Source organism: Bos grunniens, chromosome 4, assembly GCF_055505025.1.
Source record: "Bos grunniens cultivar Pamir isolate PY7600 chromosome 4, Bosgru_T2T1.0, whole genome shotgun sequence".
Taxonomy (NCBI): domain Eukaryota; kingdom Metazoa; phylum Chordata; class Mammalia; order Artiodactyla; family Bovidae; genus Bos; species Bos grunniens.
The window spans coordinates 86,893,439-86,916,494 of record NC_141168.1 but is presented as its reverse complement, the minus strand read 5'-3'; the positions used below and the strand labels follow the sequence as shown (position 1 = coordinate 86,916,494).

Genomic DNA, 23,056 nt, shown 5'->3' with positions numbered 1-23,056 from the left:
ATTTCCCAGCTGACTCAGTAAATTGGTTACTTGGATCATTCTGCTATGCTGTAAGTTGGGTGCTTTTGAGTTAAGGTTTTGTGGAATTACTAGTGAAACCCAAGAGCACTGGCCTTAATTATTTTACTGTGAAACGAGTTTCTTCATGACCCAGATAACCACGTTGGTGTGACCACTCACCTAGAACCAGACATCCTGGAATGTGAAGTCAAGTGGGCCTTGGGAAGCATCACTACAAACAAGGCTAGTGGAGGTGATAGAATTCCAGTTGAGCTATTTCAAATCTTAAAAAATGATGCTGTGAAAGTGCTGCACCCAATATGCCAGCAAATTTGGAAAACTCAGCAGTGGCCACAGGACTGGAAAAGCTCTGTTTTTTTTCCAATCCCTAAGAAAGGCAATGCCAAAGAATGCTCAAACTACTGCACAATTGTACTCATCTCACACTCGAACAAAGTAATGCTCAAAATTCTCCAAGCTAGCCTTCAACAGTATGTGAATGGAGAACTTCCAGATGTTCAAGCTGGATTTAGAAAAGTCAAAGAAACCAGAGATCAAATTGCCAACATCTGTTGGATCATCAAAAAAGCAATGGAGTTCCAGAAAGACATCTACTTCTGCTTTATTGACTATGCCAAAGCCTTTGACTGTGTGGATCACAATAAACTGTGGAAAATTCTGAAAGAGATGGGCATACCAGACCACCTGACCTGCCTCCTGAGAAATCTGTACGCAGGTCAAGAAAAAAGTTAGAACTGGACACGGAACAACAAACTGGTTCCAAATCGGGAAAGGAGTACGTCAAGGCTGTATATTGTCATCCTGCTTATTTAACTTTTATGCAGAGTACATCATGAGAAATGCTGGACTGGATGAAGTAGAAGCTGGAGTGAAGATTGCCGGGAAAAATATAAATAACCTCAGATATGCAGATGACACCACCCTTACGGCAGAAGGTGAAGAACTAAAGAGCCTCTTGATGAAAATGAAAGAGGAGAGTGAAAAAGTTGGCCTAAGACTCCACTTTCAGGAAACTAAGATCATGGCATCTGGTCCCATCACTTCATGGCAGATAGATGGGGAAACAGTGACAGACTTTATTTTCTTGGGCTCCAAAATCACTGCAGATGGTGACTGCAGCCATGAAATAAAAAGATGATTGCTCCTTGGAAGACAAGTTATGACCAATCTATACAGCATATTAAAAAACAAAGATATTACTTTGCCAACAAAGGTCCGTCTAGTGAAAGCTATGGTTTTTCCAGTAGTCATGTATGGATGTGAGAGTTGAACTATAAAGAAAGCTGAGTGCCGAAGAATTGATGCTTTTGAACTGTGGTGTTGGAGAAGACTTTTAAGAGTTCCTTGGACTGCAAGAAGATCCAACCAGTCCATCCTAAAGGAAATCAACCTTGAATATTCATCAGAAGGACTGATGTTGAAGCTGAAACTCCAATACTTTTGCCACCTGATGCGAAGAACTGACTCATTAGAAAAGACCCTGTTGCTGGGAAAGATTGAAGGTGGGAGGAGGAGGGGACGACAGAGGATGAGATGGTTGGATGGCATCACTGACTCAATGGACATGAGTCTGAGTAAACTCTGGGAATTGGTGATGGACAGGGAGGCCTGGTGTGCTGCAGTCCATGGAGTTGCAAACAGTTGGATACTATTGAGTGACTGAACTGAACTGATTGATCAGATAATCAATAACCAACTGAATAACCTACAGTTAAATTCTAAAATAAATAAGTACAAAGGAACCACAGAGTTTTCCTTTCTCTACCAGCCTGCATGCTGGTTTTAATTACTTAAGGTGAACATGTTTTCTCTAGGTGAAAATCCTATGAGAAAATCATTTATTGAAAGTGGCAAATTGTCCCATTTAGGAAAATTTGTAATTGTCATGTAAGCTAAGGTGACTGGGATGACTTTTATTTTTTTACAAGGAAAAAACTGTTTTCAATCCATTAACCATGTTGTTAGGTCCCACTTAGGTGACAAAAATAATAATATAATTTGACTCAAATTCTGAATGGATTAAATAATAAAAACATATAAAGAAAGTAATAACAAAATAAGAAAATACAGGCATCTATTTGATCTTGCAAAGGTACAGTACCTCTGAGCATAAAACAAAGGAAGAACTCACAAAAGGAAATGTGGCAATATTTGAGTACATAAAAATGACAGTCTGTTGCAGAGAAGGTCACCAGAAACAAAATTAAAAAGAAGACTACAAACTGAGAGGAGCATTTGTGACATATATGGTAAGCAAAGGTATAATATATAAAACTTACAAAGACTGCTTACAAATCAATAAAAAAGATTGAACTGAAATAGAAAAATGGTCAAAGAGTGTCAGTGAAAAATTCACACACCAACAGGAGAAGGAACAATATAGCTGGTAAATATATGTGAAAAATTATTGCGTTACTGAAAGAAGCTCTTTTGTCCCTTTTCTGCTTGCTCATTCCTGTTCCTCTCTAACCCTAAAAGAATCTAATTATAGGAATGAGATCACTAGACAATTTGACTTTACTCCTGACTTATATTCTACTGAATGCACACCATGCCATGCCTAACCTGTGAATTCTTTCCCTAGATTAAAAGAAGAATGAATAATTAAATAGTTAAGCATGAGCAGCTATGTACCCCCAGCAGCCCCCTTTGCAATCCTGCAGGCAGATGACATGGGCAAGATGACATCTGAAGAAAAGATAAAGAGGAGTCAGCCAGTCTGTGCACAGTGAAGAATGATGCAGAATCTAAGCTTGTACCTTGGTAATTCACTGATATTCTTTCCCCCCTTTCCCTTCAAAAACTCTCATGGCTGAGCAGAATCTGGGGAGTTGGTTCGGGCACATGAGTCCTCCTTCTCTTCAGATTGCTGGCCTTCTGATTAAAGCAAACTTTTCTTTCTACCAACACTGGCTCTCCATTATTGGCTTTTGAGTGGTGAGCAGCTGAACATGAGTTTGGTAACATTACTAAATAAAAAAAATACTATACATTTAAAAAATATTAACAGTTGCATTTTTCTCTTTTACAAAAATGGCAAATACATGAAGCATTATAATTTAGAAAGTTATGAAATAAGTACTCATAAACTGCTGATAGCAACTGATAAAAATTTTTTTAAGGAATTTGTGCACTATTCACCAAAACCTTTAAAAATGCACATGCTATGTAATCCAATGATTTCAATTTTAGAAAAGCATCATAGAAAATTAAAAGGAGATATATATTCATTCTAAAATTACTGTTGTTGTTCAGTCACTAAGTTGTGTCTGACTCTTTGTGACACAATGGACTGGAGCATGCCAGGCTTCCCTGTCCTTTACTATCTCATAGAGTTTTGTCAACAGAGAAGGCAATGGCACCCCACTCCAGTACTCTTGCCTGGAAAATCCCACGGACGGAGGAGCCTGGTAAGCTGCAGTCCATGGGGTCTCGAAGAGTTGGACACAACTGAGCGACCTCACTTTCACTTTTCACTTTCATGCATTGGAGAAGGAAATGGCAACCCACTCCAGTGTTCTTGCCTGGAGAATCCCAGGGACGGGGGAGCTTGGTGGGCCGTCTATGGGGTCACACAGAGTCAGACATGACTGAAGCGACTTAGCAGCAGCAGCAGCAGCAGAGTTTTCTTAAACTCATGTCCACTGAGTTGGTGATGTTATCCAATCATCTCATCCTTTGTCACCCCCTTCTCCTCCTGCCCCCAATCTTTCCCAGCATTAAGGTCTTTTCCAATGAGTTGGCTCTTTGCATCAGGTGGCCAAAGTATTTGAGCTTCAGGTGTAGCATCAGTCCTACTAGTGAATATACAGGGTTGAATGATTAATAACATTGAATACTTGAGAAACAGTGCCTAATATCCAAAAGTAAATAATATATAATCCAAACAGTAGAATATATTATATATTATATGGTTACTTAAGTTGTGCTGTCAGAGACTTTAATGACTTGAAAAAATATTAATACTAAGGAAAAAATAAAAGCAGGTTACAAATTATAATCCCGGTTTTGCAGCAGAGACGCAATTAAATGCCAAGAAGGAAATACCTCAACATGCTAATACCACTAATAGTATTATCTCTGGGTGGTGGGTTCCCTAGTGATTTTATGTTCTTCCTGATAGTCTTCAATATTTTCCAAAATGTTAACAGTAAACATGCTTTATTGTTATAATCAGAACACATGAAACAGGATAGAGGGAGAGAAGGAGAGAGAGAGAAAGGGACTTGCACATTTTACGTGGAAATGTTTATTAAAGGGACATTAGGATAGTGCCACAGGCAATTCAGGTCAACTTACATTGGGTCCGCCTAGTAGATTTCTCTAGGTGCTCAATTAAAATAAATCTGGGTGCTCCTTTTGAAGAACAGGATAACTCATCCATTCACAGAATTTTAGAGGAAGGGATCCCCAACACTGAGGAAGCTGTAATGTTCGTCTTGCTCACCACTTGGTGCCCACCACCCAACTCAACATGTTTTTGAATGAAAGAAAAAGACTACCCCAGTTATCGTACAGATGGAAAACCTGCTTCTTCCAGAACAAAAGGGCTTACTTGTCCAAGGTTGCACAGTTATCTCCGTTAAGTAACAGCAGCAGCATCCATGATCCCTCACTACTGATTTCAACGCGCACCACATCTACTTGTCAGGCATTCTCGGGTGCTTAACAGTGTATCAACTTACTTAACCCGCATAACAACCTATGGGTTAGGAATTGTCATTATTCTCGTCAAGTAAGTTAGAATACTGAGTCATAACCTGGATCTAAATTTCATTCCCCTTTTCTTCCCCGCCATTTGATGCTCATCCAAATCACCCCCAAATTCGATCTGACGCCAGCTAGTTGGATTCTTACGAAAGGATGCTCCTGTGGCTCATCTGGGTGTGTTTGTGCGTGACGCGGGAAGTAGGAAGCATTTAAAGACCGGCCGCCGGAAAACAATGTCCCGAGGTCTTGGATTTTACTCTGGCTCTCCCGGGGCGCCCCTCCTGGTGGGCAGAGGGGACCGGGGACGGGAGACACCCCGGCCTCTCTCCCTCTCTACAGTGTAATGAAGCTCCAGCCCCGGGCGACCACGCGGCACCCCAGGACCGGAGGGGTTGGGCCGCAGACCCCGCCTGCTGCACCTGCTCCCGGGCTCCCGCGTCCCCGCCCCGCGTCCCGCCTCCGCGCCGCGCCCGCGCCCCGCGGTCCCTCCCTCCGGCGTGACGGGAGCACGGGCGCCGGCCGCCGGGGCCGCGAGCACAGCGGAGCTGTCAGCTGTGAGCTGAGCGCGCAGCCCTAGTGGCCCGGTAGCAGAACGCGCCCCACCCCGGGAAGCTGCTTTCCAGCCGGCCGGCGGGCCGACCGCAGCGGGAAGGAGATGCTGTTCCTCCGCCCGGGGCCGGCGCGGGGGAGGGGCCGGGGGCGGCCGGCCAGGGCTCCCCACAGCGGACTCTCGCCGCCCTGGAGCCCCGCCTGGATCTGCTGCTGGGCACTCGCCGGCTGCCAGGCGGCCTGGGCTGGGGACTTGCCCTCCACCTCCGGCCGCCCGCCTCCTCCTTGCCTGGAGGTGAGCCGCACCTGCTCTGAAACCTGGAGTTTGCGGGGGGTGGGGGTGGGGGAGAGTGGGGGACGGGAGGTGAGGGATGAGGGTCGTGCCCATTTACTGCTCTCTGCTGTCACCTCTTTCCTTCCTGAGAGGACCGGGCTTTTCGTTTGTTTGCAGGGATGAAGTTGCCCGCCCCGAGAAGCTGGCCGAGAGAGGATGTGTGGCTTTGCTGGCTTTGAGGGGATGCTTTCTGCACTCCTGTGTTTTGAGGGTTCTGAAGGACTTTGCGGCGCTTTTCTGGAGTGCCAGGCTTGAGGACCTGGGGCCGAGGGGAGTTTTCACCAAGGGCAGGGGACCGGGGAAGCCCTGCCAGTGGGGTTTGGAGAGCCGGCACTGCCGCCGAGGGCTTCCAGCTCCCCCTTCGCCACTCCCCAGTGTGTACAAACCCTTTCCTTTGCACTCAGCGTCCTGATAAGGCCCCGGGGACTTGCCAAGCCAGTGTGTGGTGTCGCTTGGCATCCTTTTGGCAAAACATGGACGTGAATTAGGAAGAAAAAGAATGTGTACTTAGGGAAGAGGTGGGTTGGTGATCTAGAAAATTAGAAAAGACAGAGTTAATGTACTCCTTTTGGGAGATGTTCATCAGCTGGCTGAAGCACTACTACTGTGTATTTTGAAGTTTGAGATTATCGTTGATATACAGCCAAGAAAGATAAATAGGAGTGATGAGATTTTTTCCCCCTGCTTTTGGGAGAACTGTACTTAATAATGCCAAAAATGTACAGGGGATGTCATTGGTAGCTGTACTGGGTGTTTATCTTCCCCTTTAGTGTTCCAGAAAGTCCATCCTCTTAATGAAAATCAATGAGGGGAAGGAAGCAACATTTCTGACCTACTTTGAGTGATTATGTTGAGGAGGATGTGAGCAGTGAATACTGTTTTAGGAAGATTGCTAGGAATCAGGGTGATGGGTCATTTTATTTTAATGTAGCAAAAATGGGTTAGTTAATATCCCCTCTGGGAAGCAAGACCAGACCTTGTTCCTTTGTGTCACTTTTGAATTTTACCCAGGCTCGAATTATAGAATATCTGCATTCTAGACCTCATCCATCATCCATATATTTCACCTTCCTCTCCCACAGTCTCAGTCCTAGGACAGACTGAAATGAAAGAGATTCAGATCAAAGGCATGTATACCAGCACACAGTAGTGTTATAATTGGGGAAATCAGGGCAAGAGCTCAGCGAACAGCTGTGTTTAATTTCAGAGTTTATTAGGATAATTAGTTGTTTAATCTGTGTTCTGTCACCTGGGAATAGTCCATTCTTCCAGGCTTCCAGAAAAAGCCCACTTCTTGGTCATCTTCAGATTGAGTAGTTGTAACAGGACAAACTGAAAACCTTGCCTCCAGCCCCTAGTCCCAATTATGCAAAACATTTTTTTTTCCTTAAGTGAAAAGTCAGATTCTTGTAAAATTAATTCTTAGTGATGGAGGCTTTACTTGAAACAGGTGAAAGTGAGGGCTAGTGAGGGGGTGGTGGCCACTAGAGCTAGACCGATCCTTTAGGTGAGCACATGTTCTGTCCATGCAGACCCGGACAGAATGGAGTTTGCACCCTGAGACAGATATAGTGAAACCAGAGGCAGGGGGTTGACTGAAGGTCCCAGAAGGCTGTGTTCAGTTAATTATAGTGAGTTTACAAATTTCACTTGACTCAGTTCCTTGATGTTTCAAGTTCGAATTGATGGGAATAAATAAAATGATAGGAGGATGCTCCTGAACATGCCTGTGGCTTGTGTTTTTAGAAATGGTGACGCGCAGATCCAGTTATGTTCTGATGACTGACGAACAGTTAGTAGATGTTTAACTGGGAGTTAGGGGTTCCTTTGGCCGGGCCAGGGGGCTGAATCTGCTCTTTGGCCTCTGGTCTAACCCACTGAGCTAATTTATAGAATTGATTATTGTTTCTCTCTAACTTTGTTTTTTTTTTTTTTGGCTTTTTTTTTTTTTAATTTTATTTTATTTTTAAACTTTACAATATTGTGTTAGTTTTGCCAAATATCGAAATGAATCCGCCACAGGTATACACGTGTTCCCCATCTAACTTTGTTTTTAAGAGGAATGTGAGAATGGAGGAGTTTTTCAGGCTTTGAGGGTAAGAGTTGGCTGGTGCTTATGTGTGGGAAGGGGCCTTCCTGTGAGATAACAGCTATGGAATGTGGGCCAAACTCTTATAAATAAAGATGTAACACTAAAAAGTAACTTTTTGTGTCCACGCCTGCCTGTTAATCCCTTTCCACTCTTTATTAACAGAAAAGGAATGCCCCACATAAGGGATAGCACCATGTGGTGGGGAGGACAGTGAGAGCCCTGAAAGTGAGGGAGGGGCATGAGGCTGGAAACTAAAGCCGGCTCTTAATGACAAGGAGAGGATGTCGAAGGGAAAATCTGCAGGTAATTCTAAACCTCATGGCCGCCAGTACTTTCAGCCTCATCCTCATTTATCAGTATTTTTATAAAAAATCATCGTATTTAACTAAATCACATAGACTCTCATTTTCCTTGCCTAGTTTTGGCAGAGGAGAAGCAGAGAAAGCTGGCCTGGGAAGAATCTTTTTATGATCCCCTGAGTTCGCAAGAGAGTGGCTGGGACACGTGCAAAGTTTCACTTAAGATTCTTTGCAGAGGATTGGACTCTGGGTGAAACTCATACAATACAGCTTCCTTTGTCAAAGTCATTGATTATGGAGCAGAGAAGGGGAGAAAAGTGATTCCTTTGGAATGCTCAGCTGGGGATCCAGTCAGTAGGGTGGACTCACAAGCGCAGACAGAAAGAGGAGACAGTAATAACAGTACAGTCAGTGTGCCAGCAGTTGAAGGACACCAGTAGGATGTGACTTTGATAAATGGCGTTTAAATTAAAACAACAACAACAAAAAACAGTGAGGACTAAACATCAGAAAGTATAGAATTAATTTTCTTCAAGCTATTTAAGGGGGAACTTAAAAGGATAAATATCTTCTAGGTTTCTGGGTATCTGCTTTACATTTGTAAAATGATAGTGATAAAAAGAAATCTGCCTGTCTCAATTGTGAGCATGAATATGAGTTAAAAGTATGAGTTAAAGGAAACTTTATAAATATATGAAAGTTGATGATTGCTAGCTGAGTAGACCTTGATCCTGATGTTTCAGGAAGGGTCTACAGAGAAACTTTAGAGGTTCAGAGAAAATAGTCTTATCCAAGAATTGAATACAATGGAATTTTTGACTCATTAATGGGACTGCCAGAGGAACAAAAAGATAAAAGCCAACAGATGATTCAGAGTTGGAGTAAGGTATTAGAAGAGAGAGTGTATGAGAGAAAAGTGCATAAAAAGAACAGAACTAACTGAATTATGTATGCATTATTTAAATTTGGAAAATTAAATCACAAACTCGCTTGATTCTTACTTCACTGTTCTACATTCCTACATAATATAATTTTTCTGGTTTCTCTGAATCCTGATTGAATCATGACTTTTTGGCCAATGGTTTTTATTCCACCATTACTGAGTTTAAACCGTTACTGTGCCAGGAAAAATGTCAGCTGATGTGAAATTCCAAATTAAAAAAGTAAAATTTAATTGGGTAAGGATGAGTCAGATATGGAAACTAACAATTGCGGTGATTTGTCGCCATGAAAGAAGAAAGGGGCCGTAAATCTAGTGGAAAGGATCAAAAAAGGCCCTGCAGAAGAGGTGAAGGAGTCTGGAAAGATGAGTAGGAGTTTGCCAAGCAAACAAGGGTCAGATGTGAGGTTGGGCTAGTTTGGGGGAAGACATTTTTGATGTAGAGTGCAGATTGAAAATGAGCAGCTCAGAACAGTTCCTCTCTAATCGGATATAACCAGAGTGCTGCATGCTCTGAGGAGCCTGATGAGAGATGAGCCTGAGAGGCAGACAGAAGCTGATCACAGAGGACCTTCCATTCTGCTAAGAAGCTGCTCTTCATTTGGTAGGTGATGGGAAGCCATAGAAGGATTTAAAAATCACGGGTAACAAAATATAGTTTGGCAACAGTATGGAGGTCACATAGGAGTGGGACATAGAAAGAGGTGAGGCCTGCCAGGAGCAGTTGTAAGCGTCCAGGTAAAGGATGACAGAACCTCAATTGAGGAGTAGTTGTGAAGATGGAAAGAGGGAAGGTAGAACTGCCTGTGGTAGATGTGGAGGGTGAGGGAATGGAAGGTTCTGCTTTGTCTAGAGGCTGGTGCCTCCAGCCTCCATGAGGAGGAGTATGAGGAAGAGGAGATAAGGAGCTTGGTTCTGGAGAGCCAACCTTTCAAGGGTTGGCCTAGGCAGTTAGGTGGCAGGCCCTTTGGCTCAGGCCGTGGTCTAGGCTGGAGTGGAGACATGGAGCTCACCTGAATGAAAGGCATGGTTGACACTGCTGGGTTGCATGAGATCATCCAAGGAGTGAGCACAAGAAGTGAAAGATCGAACTTGGGTTTTACTGACGTTAAAGGGGGCAGAAACTGAGAAGTACCCAAAGGAAACAGATAAGGAATAGCGGGTTTCAGGGAAACACAATAGTGTGGAATTAGGGCGAAAAGGAGAAGTGCCTTTGATGAAGGAGGGGGTTGGTTGTAGTGTCAGTGGTCCAAAGAAATTCAAATAAGATGAGACCCGAAAAGAGAAGTTTAAATTTGACGGTTAGCTCACTGGTGCTCTTGCCCGAGTGGTTCCTGTGGAGTGGTGGGATGGTACCAACTGGCAGGTGGGGAGGTAGTGATGGCATGTATGCATGCTAAGTTGCTTCTGTGGTGTCTGACTCTCTACGGACTATACCCCACCAGGCTCCTCTGTCCATGGGATTCTCTAGGCAAGAATACTGGAGTGGGTTGCCATGCCCTCCTCCAGGGGATCTTCCTGACCCAGGGATCAAAGCTGCATTTCTGATGATTACTTTCATTGGCAGGGGGGTTCTTTACCACTGGCGCCACCTGGGAAGCCCTATAGCGATGGAGTGGAGTTTTATCATTATAGTATTCTAAGATTTGCTAAGAAATTGGGTCATTCATGTCAGAAGTCAGAAGACTTGTAAATGGTCCTGTTTTCTGTTTGAGACTTTGATGGGAATAGTTGAGAAATAACCTTTAACCTTTCTGTAGGAAGTCTCTGAAGGTCATGGGCTGTGGGTTAAGGGCCTAGGGAGTGTAAAGCCACACTGTCACTGAAGAAGTTAGGACTTGGCTTCTGTTTTCAAGCAGTGAACATAGTTAATCTTGCGTGCTATGCTTGTGAAGGTGAATTTTCCATTTCAAGTTCTTATGCTCAGAACCATTTCTCATGTTTTAGGCAAATGTGAGCAAGTATTCACACCATCAATATTTACAATGTAAAACCAAGAGTTGACAGATCTGTGAAGTGTCATATTTTAGCACAAGGGATAGAAATAGCAGAGCATAGTATAGAGTGGCACGTTTTCCTATCAGAGTGTATTCTTTAGCAGTGCCTTGGATCCTAGAATAATTCTTGCTTATGGCAAAAAAAAGTTAAATTTTGGTGGTCGTCTCCTTCTCCCTGAAGAAAGTGTTAGTCGCTCAGTTGTGTCTGTCTCTTTGAGACCCCATGAGCTGTAGCCCACCAGGCTCCTCTGTCTATGGGATTCTTCAGACAAGAATACTGGAGTGGGTTGCCATTTCCTTCTCCAGGGGATCTTCTCAACCCAGGGATCAAACCTGGGTCTCATGCATTGCAGATTCTTTATCATCTGAGCCACTGGGGAAGCGCCCCCCTGAAGAAACCAAGGATAATTCTTATCCCTTTTTGCCTTTCTTAATTGAAGTTATATGTAATATTTCAACATTAAACACATTTATTATGTACTCATGTACCAGGTACTAGCAGTAAAATGTTGAATAAGATGTGTGGTCTTCCCCATGTTGAGCTTTATAATCTCATGTGGGCAGACTCAAAGCAACACCGTATATCAGGTAATTACATTTGTCATAAGTTGTGATGGGAACTGTGTGCAGTGGGTGTACATAGCCTTTTTAGTCTGGTTGGAGTGGGAGGGATTCCCCAAAAAAGAGATTTTTAAGCTGAGACCCACAGCATGAGTACGAGGCTGTGGGTGGTGATGATAGGGCATCTCATCCAGAGGAAACCATTTACTCCTGGATCAGTTCCTATGACCTGCTTCCCAGTGGCCCAGGTGGTGAGGAATTCGCCTGCCAAGCAGGAGATGCAGGTTGGATCCCTGGGTCAGGAAGATCCCCTGGAGAAGGAAATGGAAAACCTCTCCAGTAGTCTTGCCTGGGAAATCCCAGGGATTTAGGAATCTGGTGGGCTGCAGTTCATGGGATCACAAGAGCCAGACTCGACTTCGCAACTAAACCACCACCATGTCTAACCCTTCCTAGAGTACTAAACACAGACAGACTTTTCACTGTTCCAGCCTGTTGCTTGCTCTGGGGCATCCATACCCTGTTCTACAAAATCTTCACACACACAGACCTATCCTGCAAGGCTGGGTGAGTTGTACCCAGCCGTGGGGCCACATAAGAGTGGGAGTCCATGCAGTGATCAGGGTGCCCAGCCAGCTGCCCTGACGCAGGTCTGTATCCATCCAGAGGAAAGAGGGCCTTTGTCTGCGTCATATGCCCAGAGCCGGTTCCATTTTCTGAGTCACTCAGAGGTGCATGAATGCCTTACCAGAGGCTCTGAACACCTGCCCCTCCAACCCACCCAACATGAGATAGACTCATTAGGGCAGGCATTTCATCCTATTCAGCAAATGGTGATTAACTGTCTTCTTGTTTAAGGCACTTTAGGGGTTTTAGAAATGAGTAAGGTACAGGTCCTCTTCTCTGGGGGCACTAATCACTGCCTTGAAAATATTATAGAGTGAGTGACTTCCACTCTTTTCAGCTATAAAAAGGAATTGATCTTTATAACACATTTAATCCTAATTGACACCTTCTCTTAATTGTACCAGATTTAAGACTCTGAAACAAAAGCCCAGGGATCAGAATATATTGAAGTTTATTCTCAAGTCAATTTACAGCTCTGGAATTCAGGATGTTATTTAACCTATTTAAAACTTCACTTTTATTAGGTTCTTTCCCCTTAGTCCATGGCTCTCAAAATGTGATCCTAACACTAGGACTGTCAATATTCCCCAGGCACTTGTTAGAAATACAGGTTATTGGATCCTGCACACACCCTCCTGAATCAGAAACTCTGAGTTTGAGGCCCAGCAATCTGTCACAACCAGCCCTGTACAGGATTATGAGGCAGGCTAAAGGTGGAGACCACTGCCCTAGGTATAAAGTGAGGGATACAGTTTAATTGTCTGAAACCCAGGGACCTGTTTTGTTGTTAGAATTTCTTCAACTGTAACTCTTGCTAACTTCCTGCTTCTGCAGGGCATCTTTGTTACTGTTGTTTAGTTGCTAAATTGTGCCTACTCTCTGCAACCCCATGGATGGTAGCACGCCAGACTCCTCAGTCTTTGGGATTTTTCAGGCAAGAGTACTGGAGTAGGTAACCATTTCCTTTTCCAGGGGATCTTCCTGATCAGGGATCAAACTTGTGTCCCCTCCATTGGCAGGCAGATTCTTTACCACTGAGTCACCAGGGAGGCCCACTTAGGGATATCTAGCATTAATGTTTCAGCACACTTCCTACCTATATATTTTCTTTTCCTTTTTAGCTATAAGTGAGTGCATAGTTTATGTAGATATTGTATCTTTTTCTCTCTTATTTAAGCATTTCCCAATGATATTAATGTTTCTTTATAGGTATTTTTTGTAATACTTATAAAATATTTTAATATATGATATATTGCAAAATATAGCATCATTTGAGTATCTGCCATTGTCTACTTATGAGCCTTTTACTTCAGCCTTTCATTGAAAATGCCCTTTCCCAGGTCCACAATGACCTCCTCTTTGCTATAATAAGTTCAGCGGTCATTCCTTAGCTTTCCCTGCCTTATTATATCACTGGACCAAGCTGCATGCTCTGTCACCACTGAAACGCCTACTTGGCTTCAGGCATCCCGCGCTTCTGGTTTTTTCTTATTCCACTCCAACCCTTCTCAGTCTTTGCCAGTTCTTCCTCATGTCCCTGATTTCTTTACGTTGGGACTTTCCTGCTTCAACCCTTAACCCCCTTATTTTTTCTGTCACCCTGCCTCCTCACACTCTGGGTGATGTCATACAGTTTTTTGGTTTTAAATGCCATATGCCAATGGACCTCTCTCAGTTCCCATCTCCTGCGTGGCCATCTTGTGGCTTCGTGACAAGCACAGCCTGGATGCCTCTGCTTGGGTAAGTGCCTCAAACCTGACGTGTCTGAAACTGAGCCCCTGCTCTTGCCCGCTCCAGCTCCTGCGTGGGCTTCCCCAGGTTTTGACTGGCAAGTCCTCCCTTTCAGTGACTCAGGCCTCAACATCTGGAGTCTCCCCTGACTTCTTGTCCTCCCATGTCTCACATCCAATCCATTGGCAAACTCTCGGGCTCTGCTTCTGAAGAGCCAGAGTCCGAGCTTCTCACCCCTTGGCCTGCTGGACCACACCACCAGAGGACCTCGCCTGGATGATGGCTGTTGTTTCCCATCTTGAGGTCCAGTTTGATCTCAGCAGAGCAGTCAAGAGATCCCATTAAAACATGTGTTATCTTTTGCTCAGAGCTCTTCTCAGGCTTCATTCAGAATCAGAGATCTGATGGTGGCTTGCAGGGCCCAACATGATCTGGCCTCCATTAAGCCTGTCATGTCATCTTACTATTCTCCCCATTCTTCATTCAACTTCAGCCTCCCCGTTCTCTTTGCTTTTTGCAGAACGTGTTGTGGAAGCTTTTCTCAGGGCTTCTGCCCTGGTTCTTCCTTTGCTTGCAGCTCTCTTCTCAGGTATCTGCTTGTCTTTCTCCCTCATGTCCTTGAGGTTTCTACTCAGTTGTCATCTTCTCAGTCAGGCCTTCCCTGGTCCCCTACTTAAACTTGCAGCCATCTCTCTATCCCCATTTCATGCTTTTATTTTTCTCCGTATCACTTTTCAGCATCCATCATAATATACATTTAAATTATTTAGTGTTTATGACCCCACTCTTAGTAACTATAAGTTCCATAAAGACAAGGCAATCCCTCCCTCCATCCCTTTCTTCCTACTTCTTTTCAAAGATAAGCTACTGCACTCCAGTATTCTTGCCTGGAGAATTCCATGGATAGAGGAGCCTGGCAGACTACAGTCCATAGAGTTGCAAAGAGTTAGACACGAATTAGTAACTGGACACACACATACTGTATCCTTAGCACCTCAAACAGTGCCTAGCACTGTGTCAAACAAATGAGTAAATTTAATTTTGATTGTTTTTAATTCTTTGTAGTATGAAAATACATAAACAACAATATAAAGAACAACACAAACCACTGAATTCCTGATTATTGAAGATATTATCAAATTGCCTCAGAAATCTTAGATTGAAGGATGTGAACTATACTGTACTAAACAATAGTGAAAAGTGTTATTGACTTATTATTTTTTAATGGAAGTATAGTTGATTTACAGGGTCATGTTACTTTCAGGTGTATAGCACAATGATTCAGCTATATATTGATATATTCTTTTCAGATTCTTTTCCCTTATAAGTTGTTACAAAATATTTAGTATAGTTCGCTGTGCTATAAGTTGGTCTTTGTCGGTTATCTGTTTTATTATAGTAGTGTGTGGGCTTCCCTGGTGGCTCAGACAGTAAATAATCCGCCTGCAATGCAGGAGACTTGGGTTCAATCCCTGAGTTAGGAGGATCCCCTGGAGGAGGACATGGCAACCCACTCCAGTGTCCTTGCCTGGAGAATCCCCCTGGACAGAGGAGCCTGGCCCGCCACTGTCTGTGGGGTCACAGAGAGACGGACGTGACTGAGCAGCTAAGCTTGCATAGTAGTGTGTGTGTGTTAATCCCAACTCCCCAGTTCATCCTTCCTCTCCCCTTACACCTTCGGTAACCATACGTTTTCTTTGCCTGTGAAAAATTATTAATATTAATTTGATGGTGGAAAAAGTTGTCTCACTGACATAATTTGCATTTCTTTAATCACTGTTGATGGTCAGTATTTTTTATGTGACTTAGCTTTTTGTATTTCACTTTTTGTGGAACTTCTGTTTAGGTGTTTTCACTTACTGTTTTCTTACGTATATGGTGCTCTTAAAATGTACTAAGGATACCATATATACAGTACTTTGGAAATATATTTCCTTACATTTTTTTCCTGTCTACATGCTTTGAGATAATATAAAATCCAAAGAAAGTAATTATTCAGATAAGAAGTATGTATATGGAATTGCTTCCCTTAACATATAGCATAGGAATAAATTCTAATTAAAAAATCTAATGTTTGATACATAATACTGTATTAAATTCCTACATTATATGAAATCTTTCATGTGACTGACTGAGAAAAATCCTGAAACAACTGCAGAGTGACCAAGCATTCTTGAGTTTCGATTGACAGTCTTTATTCTAAGAGTGTTCTTTTGAAATTTCAAGACCACCCTACTTCATTCCCTGCTTATTCTTTTTCCGTGGCCATTCATGTGTTTATTTGTTCATTTGACATTTAATGCGTTCAGACCATGTATTTCTCTCATCAGTGAACTAATAATATGGAAGTCTATGATTAGAGATGGGTTAAGTGCTGTGATGAAGTTGTGTAGAGTTTTATAGAAGCAGAGATGGGGGACTAAATCACACTAAGGAGTCCTGGTCTCAGAGAAGGTGCTTTCTGAGCTGTTTTGAAAGATTTCTGCAAGTGCTTTATAGTATGCACGGAGGCCAGCCTATCTTATTAGCCAAAGTAAACCGATTGTGTGACCACACAGAGGAGTTGAATCACACGACCACTTCACGGGCCGGAGTAAAGGCGTATGAGTGACAGTGGCCAGAGGGAACTAGATGATGAGGAAGATGGGGCCTGAGGTTTTTGTGAGAAAAACTTTGCGGAATCATTGACATCAGATTAGACAGATTATTTTGTTTGTGAGTGGAGGAATATAAAAGGGGGTAATATTGGAGGCAGGAAGTTCAGTTAGCAAGCTCTCACCTCTCCCATGAGGAGGAAAAAAAAAGTCAGAGCTAAGCAAGTGGTCAAAGGGGGAGGCTAGGAGATGGATTTGACAGCTGAGTGATCAATTTCAGTCTACGATAACTTCTAGGGGTTTTGCCTTGGGCTACTTGGTAGACACTCTACCTTTCATTGAGATTGAAAATGTAAGAGGTGAATAGGGCTGCTGGGAGAAAGAGGATGAGTTCATTATTGGCATCCTCAGTTTAAAGTGCCCGAGGGACAGCCAAGCAGTGCTCTCCCAGAGACAGCTGAATGTTTGCCAGTGCATCCGAGAGGCGACTTGGGAGCCAGGGGGCACATAGTAAGAGGTGATTGAAGCCAGTGGTGGTGATGAGGTCACCTAGGCTGTGAGCACCATGTGTTGAGGGCGGTGCTCAGGGAAACACCAGCATTTAGAGGCAAGCAGGGGAAGAAGCGATTGAGAATGAGACTGAAAAAGCACAGAAGCTGACTGAGGGTCAAAGGGTTAGGTGACCAGTCGATCTGCAGTATGATACAGGCGCATGATTCTTGATGTTTGGCTAGACGTTTGAAATATCATATCCCTGTGGACAAGATGCAGAAAGAAAGAAAGAAAAGAAAGTGAAGTCGCTCAGTCGTGTCCGACTCTTTGCGACCCCATGGACTGTAGCCTATCAGGCTCCTCCGTCCATGGGATTTTCCAGGCAAGAGTGCTGGAGTGGATTGCCATTTCCTTCTCCAGGGGATCTTCCTGACCCAGGAATCGAACCCAGGTCTCCCGCATTGCAGGCAGACGCTTTACTGTCTGAACCAATGCAGAAGTATATGCTGAATGATAGTATATCTAGGAAGAGTCTTGGATACATGAACAAATGTACCCTGAGGTTATTAATTCAAGGATTTAATGATAAACTGGAGGAAGGTTTCTAATGTAATAACCTTTGGTCTTAGTCTCTGGTCTCTGTCCTGTTACTGTTCTACTTTGACTGTTGAAACAGTAGTTTGGTTTTGAGAAGGCTTAACCAAAATTTGTAAAGTCAGAAAGCTGAGAAAGATGCCTAATGAGTTGGAAAACAGAATTGGGATTCAGATGATTGCAAAAGGCTAGAGTAATGGGCAAGCATAATTGTTTTAAATGTGGACTGTCCTTTTTGGTTCTGAAATTTAGATATTCAAGTATAAGATGAGGAATTCTTGCTTTAAAGTGCTTTTGAAGCCACAAATGTCATGCGGCTGCCAAAAGCAGTGATGGGCAGGCAGAAGGATTCTTTGGTTCTACTAATATAGGCAGAGTGCTTGGCTCATAGAAAGTGGACATTTAACAGGTCAGTAATACAACTTATGTGGCTTCCCAGATAGCTCAGTTGGTAAAAAATCTGCCTGCAATGCAGGAGACCTCGGTTCGATTCTTGGGTTGGGAAGATCCCCTGGAGAAGGGATAGGCTACCCACTCCAGTGTTCTTGGGCTTCTCTTATGGCTCAGCTGGTAAAGAATGCGCCTGCAATGTGGGAGACCTGGGTTCGATCCCTGGTTTGAGAAGATCTCCTGGAGAAGGGAAAGGCTACCCACTCCAGAATACTGGCCTGGAGAATTCCACGGACTATATAGTCCATGGAGTTGCAAAGAGTTGGACACCACTGAATGACTTTCACTTAGGGTTTCCCTGATAGCTCAGTTGGTAAAGAATCTGCTTGCAATGCGGGAGACCTGGGTTGGATCGCTGGGTTGGGAAGATCCCTTGGAGAAGGGAAAGGTTACCCACTCCAGTATTCTGGCCTGGAGAATTCCATGGAATTGCAAAGTTGGACACGACTGAGCGACTTTCACTTCACTTTCAATACAACTTAGATGCAATATTTGAAGAGGGACATTGGAGTAGGGTGATGTTAGTTTAAGGTGTAAATTAGGAAGATGAACTATTTGGAGAGTGTCTCCAAATACTTGATGATGGGTCAAAGGAGCTGAGGCTGTTTAGCTTGAAGAAGACTTAAGGGGACCATAGTAGTAAGCCTCAAGTAACAGTCAGTGCAGTCACGCATAAGAGGTATTGGTGTAATGCTCACTTAGAGGACAAGATTAGGCTTAGTGCTGATAGAAGAATGCACAATTTAATTCATCCAAGAAGATGTTTGATATCTATAGAACCATGTGCTGCTACTTTTAACTCTGAAAGTTGCAGAGTTTTTTTGTTTTTGTTTTTGTTTTTTTTTAGGACAGACTGTTGTCTTGGGTCACGTCTGTGTGGAACCATGAATTCTGGTTTACTGCACTGCATCTATGTTACTGTGGGCTTTACTGGTGGCTTAGGAGGTTAAGAATCCTCCTGCAATGCAGGAGACATGAGTTCCATCCCTGGGTTGGGAAGATCTCCTGGAGAAGGAAGTGGCAACCCACTCCAGTGTTCTTGCCTGGGAAATCCCATGGACAGAAGAGCCTAGCTGGCTACAGTCCATGGTGTAGCAAAAGGTTGGACAGTACTGAGTGACTAACACTTAGATTCAGTTCAGTTCAGTCACTTAGTCATGTCCGACTCTGCGATCCCATGGACTGCAGCACACCAGGCCTCCTTGTCCATCACCAACTCCTGGAGCTGGCTCAAACTCGTCCATTGAGTCGGTGATGCCATCCAACCATCTCATCCTCTGTTGTCTCTTCCTCCTCCTGCCTTCAATCTTTCCCAGCATCAGAGTCTTTTCAAATGAGTCAGTTCTTGTATCAGGTGGTCAAAGTATCAGAGTTTTAGCTTCAGCATCAGTCCTTCCAATGAATATTCAGGACTGATTTCCTTTAGGATGGACTGGTTGGATCTCCTTGCAGTCCAAGGGATTCTCAGGAGTCTTCTCCAACACCAGATTTTAAAAGTATCAATTCTTCGGTGCTCAGCTTTCTTTACAGTCCAACTCTGACATCCATACATGACTGCTGGAAAAACCATAGCTTTGACTAGATGGACGTTTGTTGGCAAAGTAATGTCTCTGCTTTTTAATATGCTGTCTAGATTTGTCATACCTTTTCTTCCAAGGAGGAAGCATCTTTTAATATCATGGCTGCAGTCTGTGGTAGATTTAAGGGGCAGTTCAATGAATGTGTGTGCATTGCTACTGTAACAAATGAGAAGATAAATCTTTCTCCTTGGTGGTTTAATCTTAGGACACATTCTTTCTTAATCTTTCATCCTTAGCAGTGTATTCTAATATTGCTACATTGTAAACATAAAGCAATGCCCTTTGGTGTTTAATCTAACACCTTAAAGTTGAGAACAGGAAGAACTGGCCATTTGAAATATAAGTTTACCCCTGACTTCTATGTGATAATTCTTGGGCATATCAGTAATGCATACTAGGAGAAAATTTAAGCCAAAATAATCAGTTGATGCTTAAGTAGATCTGAACTTGGTATGCTAGAAAGTGCTTCACTATCTAAATAGCAGGTAAATGCTAACACCACTTGCTTTAACATTTTTTTTATGGTTTCACATTTCCCATTTGACCTTTTTAAAATTAAAAGCAGTGTATGTATAACATTTTAGAAAAGTGAAGTAATAAAACCATCCTTAATCCCACCAAATAAGCACACCACTCTGAAAATTTTAGCATTTGTAATAGGAATAACACATATTTCTCTGCATGTATTTCCTTATGAATTTACATGTATGTTGACAAAATGGGAATAGTCTGTACATACAGTTGGTGATCTTTTTTTTTTTTGCATTTAATAATATGCTGTGAATTTACTGCCACATTTTAATTCAACTAAAATTTTATTCAGTGCTGTTGTCAGGTAAATCTTTGACTTTATTCTTTGAAAAGCCAGTTTTCACAAATAATATTTGAACAATCCATAATCCATCCTTTCTCCATTGATTTGTTTTCTATGCCAAATAGGCATATATATTCTTTATAATCTATTGTTTTATGTATAACATATGAGGCATATTATATAAGCACACAAACATTTATTTGATTCCTTTTGGGCTACTTTATATCTGTTGGATATTTTTGTACCAAGATTGCTCACAGAGATTTATAATACAATTTTATATAACATTTTTCGCTTTTCTTTCAGGTTTCTCAACTGTTCTTACTCCATTTAGTCTTCCAGTTCAATTTCAGAATACTTCTGAAAATTAAAAAAAAAATTCTCCCTGGAATTTTCTCTTGGATTCTGTTGAATTTCTTCATTTATTTGGGAAGAAAAAGTCATCTTTACAGAATTATCTTCATATTTGAGGGCAGAATCTGCTTCAGTGTTTGGAGCATTCTGTATTTTTCACCTGTACAGTCCTTGTATATCTGTTTTGTGTTACTATTTTCTGTGGCTGTTTCCCCTACCATTTTATCTTTTGATTTTTCCCTGATATATTGAAAAGCTAGTGTGTTTTGAAAATTAATTGTGTATCTAGTTTCTTACAGAGCAGTCTTGGTAATTCTAATATTTTGTCAGTTAATTATCTTCAATTTTCTTGGTAACAGTACCATTTATTGAGTAATTAAGTGTGTAAACACTTATATTAACAGCAATCCTCACAGCAGTCCATCCCTCTGCTTTTAGAGATGAAGAAACTGGAGGTGAAGGGCAATTAATACCTTGAAGAAGATGACAAAACTAGTGAGCCATGAGGCTGGGATGTATTTGTCTCCAGAGACCTCACTGAACCCCACAGCCTTATACTCTGCCTACCCAGGAGGCTGGTCTATACTTATAGCTCACGATAGCTGCTTCCAGGAGGCTACATACTGAATTGTATTAAAGGACACTGAGCAGCTACTTATAGATTTTTTGTCTTTTAGTCAGTCATTGTCATTATTCTGTTTTCTCAAGGTAGTAATTGTCTTTTCCTCTGTTTCAGAAGTCCGTCATCCCCTCCAAGGCAGATATTAGTGTTGCACATGTCTTCACTGGGGGAGCTCCCTGTGCCACTCTCTGGGTCTCACCCTTGCACAGCTGGGTGCACAGTGGGTGGCCTCTGGTCCTCTTGCCTCGGGATGAGGGTTCTGTGCAGCGTCCCTGGGCCAGCTCCTGCTGTCAGACAAACTTTCTTTCTATGCTGTGCTGATCAACCGAGGGGATCTCATTCTGCTATACGAGATTCTCAATTAGAAAAATGTTTTTAGAATTTTGAAGTAGCAGAGCTGTCTGTAGTATTTCCATAGCAAGCAGCACATGGCAGGCACTGGACCTTGAGTATGTCTCGCTACTGTCTTCATCTGTGTGTACTGAGAATAAAGAATGGAGATGAAATCGGGGGTGAGGCATATTGTTCTGATGATATCTTCAACCACAAATAAAAGGCTCAACTCGGTTGTAAAAACAGTATATACCGAAGACGATTGAGAAGAAAAATCAATGGACCACTGTTCTATCATTTTACCACAACTATTTAAATGTTTTTATTCCTCTTTTTTTAAAGACTTGTGTCAGAGTTATATGAGTCAGACATTGTTCTAAGTGTTTAGGCATATTCATGCATTTAAAAATAATCATCTTTTATTAGTCTGTTCATTGTTCATATGTAAATGATACTGCTTTAAAGTGTTATTCAGATATTTTATGAGAAGATTGAACAACTGCCTCAAACTTTTAAAAAAATTTATTGAAGGTTAATTGAAGTACACTAAATGACAGACATTGGAAGTATACAGTTTGGTCAGTTTTGACATATATGTACACTCATGAAACTGTCAGTATAATCAAGATAGCCATTTCCTATAGCCCCAAAGGCTTCCTGCTTCCACTTTGTAATCCAGCCCTTCCTCTGCCCTGTCCCCAGGCAGCCACTGATTTGCTTTCAGTCACTGCAGATTCACATGCTTTTTCTAGATTTTATAAAAGGGAATCATAGAAGCATGTACTTTTTTTTTTTTTTTTGATCTGGCTCTTTTTCACTCATAATGATTCTGAGATTGATTCCCACTGTGGTGAGTATCAATAGCTTGTCCTTTTTTATTGCTGAGTAGCATTCCATCCTATGACTCTGCCACATATGCCCATCTATTTTTAACATGACATAGTTCTAATCATAGCACTTGATATTGTCAAGCTCTGGTATAATAATGTAATCTATGAATATCAAGAACTCATTAGTGAGGACTCCAAATAGGTTGTTTATAAAGTGCAGCAGCAGCAGCAGCCTGAAATGTAAATGTGAGCACTCAGGGACTTTCAGCTTCCTGAGATATTCTGGGAGTTAATTTAGTTTTCTGTTTTACTCAGTGCTTAGCGCTATTTCAGACAAATCTTGATTTTCGGGGAGAGCTAATCATTGAGTTAGATCAGCTTGTTGGAACTGCTTCCACTTGCCTGCCTGTCTGCCTATAGATCATTTCACGGTCAGTTAACTGAATGCATGTCTCTCAGAGTGCAGGTGAAAAAGGTGGATCTTCCACCACTCATTCGGAGGCTAAAATAAGGACTTTTACTTATTTATTTT

General features: G+C 42.4%; 1 protein-coding gene across 4 annotated transcripts in view; it reads left to right on the top strand.

The window, feature by feature from the left end:
* Positions 1–5,212: 5,212 nt before the first annotated feature.
* ELAPOR2 (endosome-lysosome associated apoptosis and autophagy regulator family member 2) overlaps positions 5,213–23,056 on the top strand; it is a 221,464-nt gene continuing 203,620 nt past the window's right edge. For 3 of the 4 annotated variants that reach the window (XR_015162793.1, XM_086397246.1, XM_086397249.1), the window contains exon 1: positions 5,213–5,575. Coding sequence is in view for 2 of the 4 variants with exons in the window: in XM_086397246.1 (XP_086253372.1) it covers positions 5,387–5,575 (189 nt within the window). In the remaining 2 variants the exon portion in view is untranslated. The remainder of the gene's footprint in view (positions 5,576–23,056) is intronic. The other variant, XM_086397248.1, reaches the window with a different exon arrangement.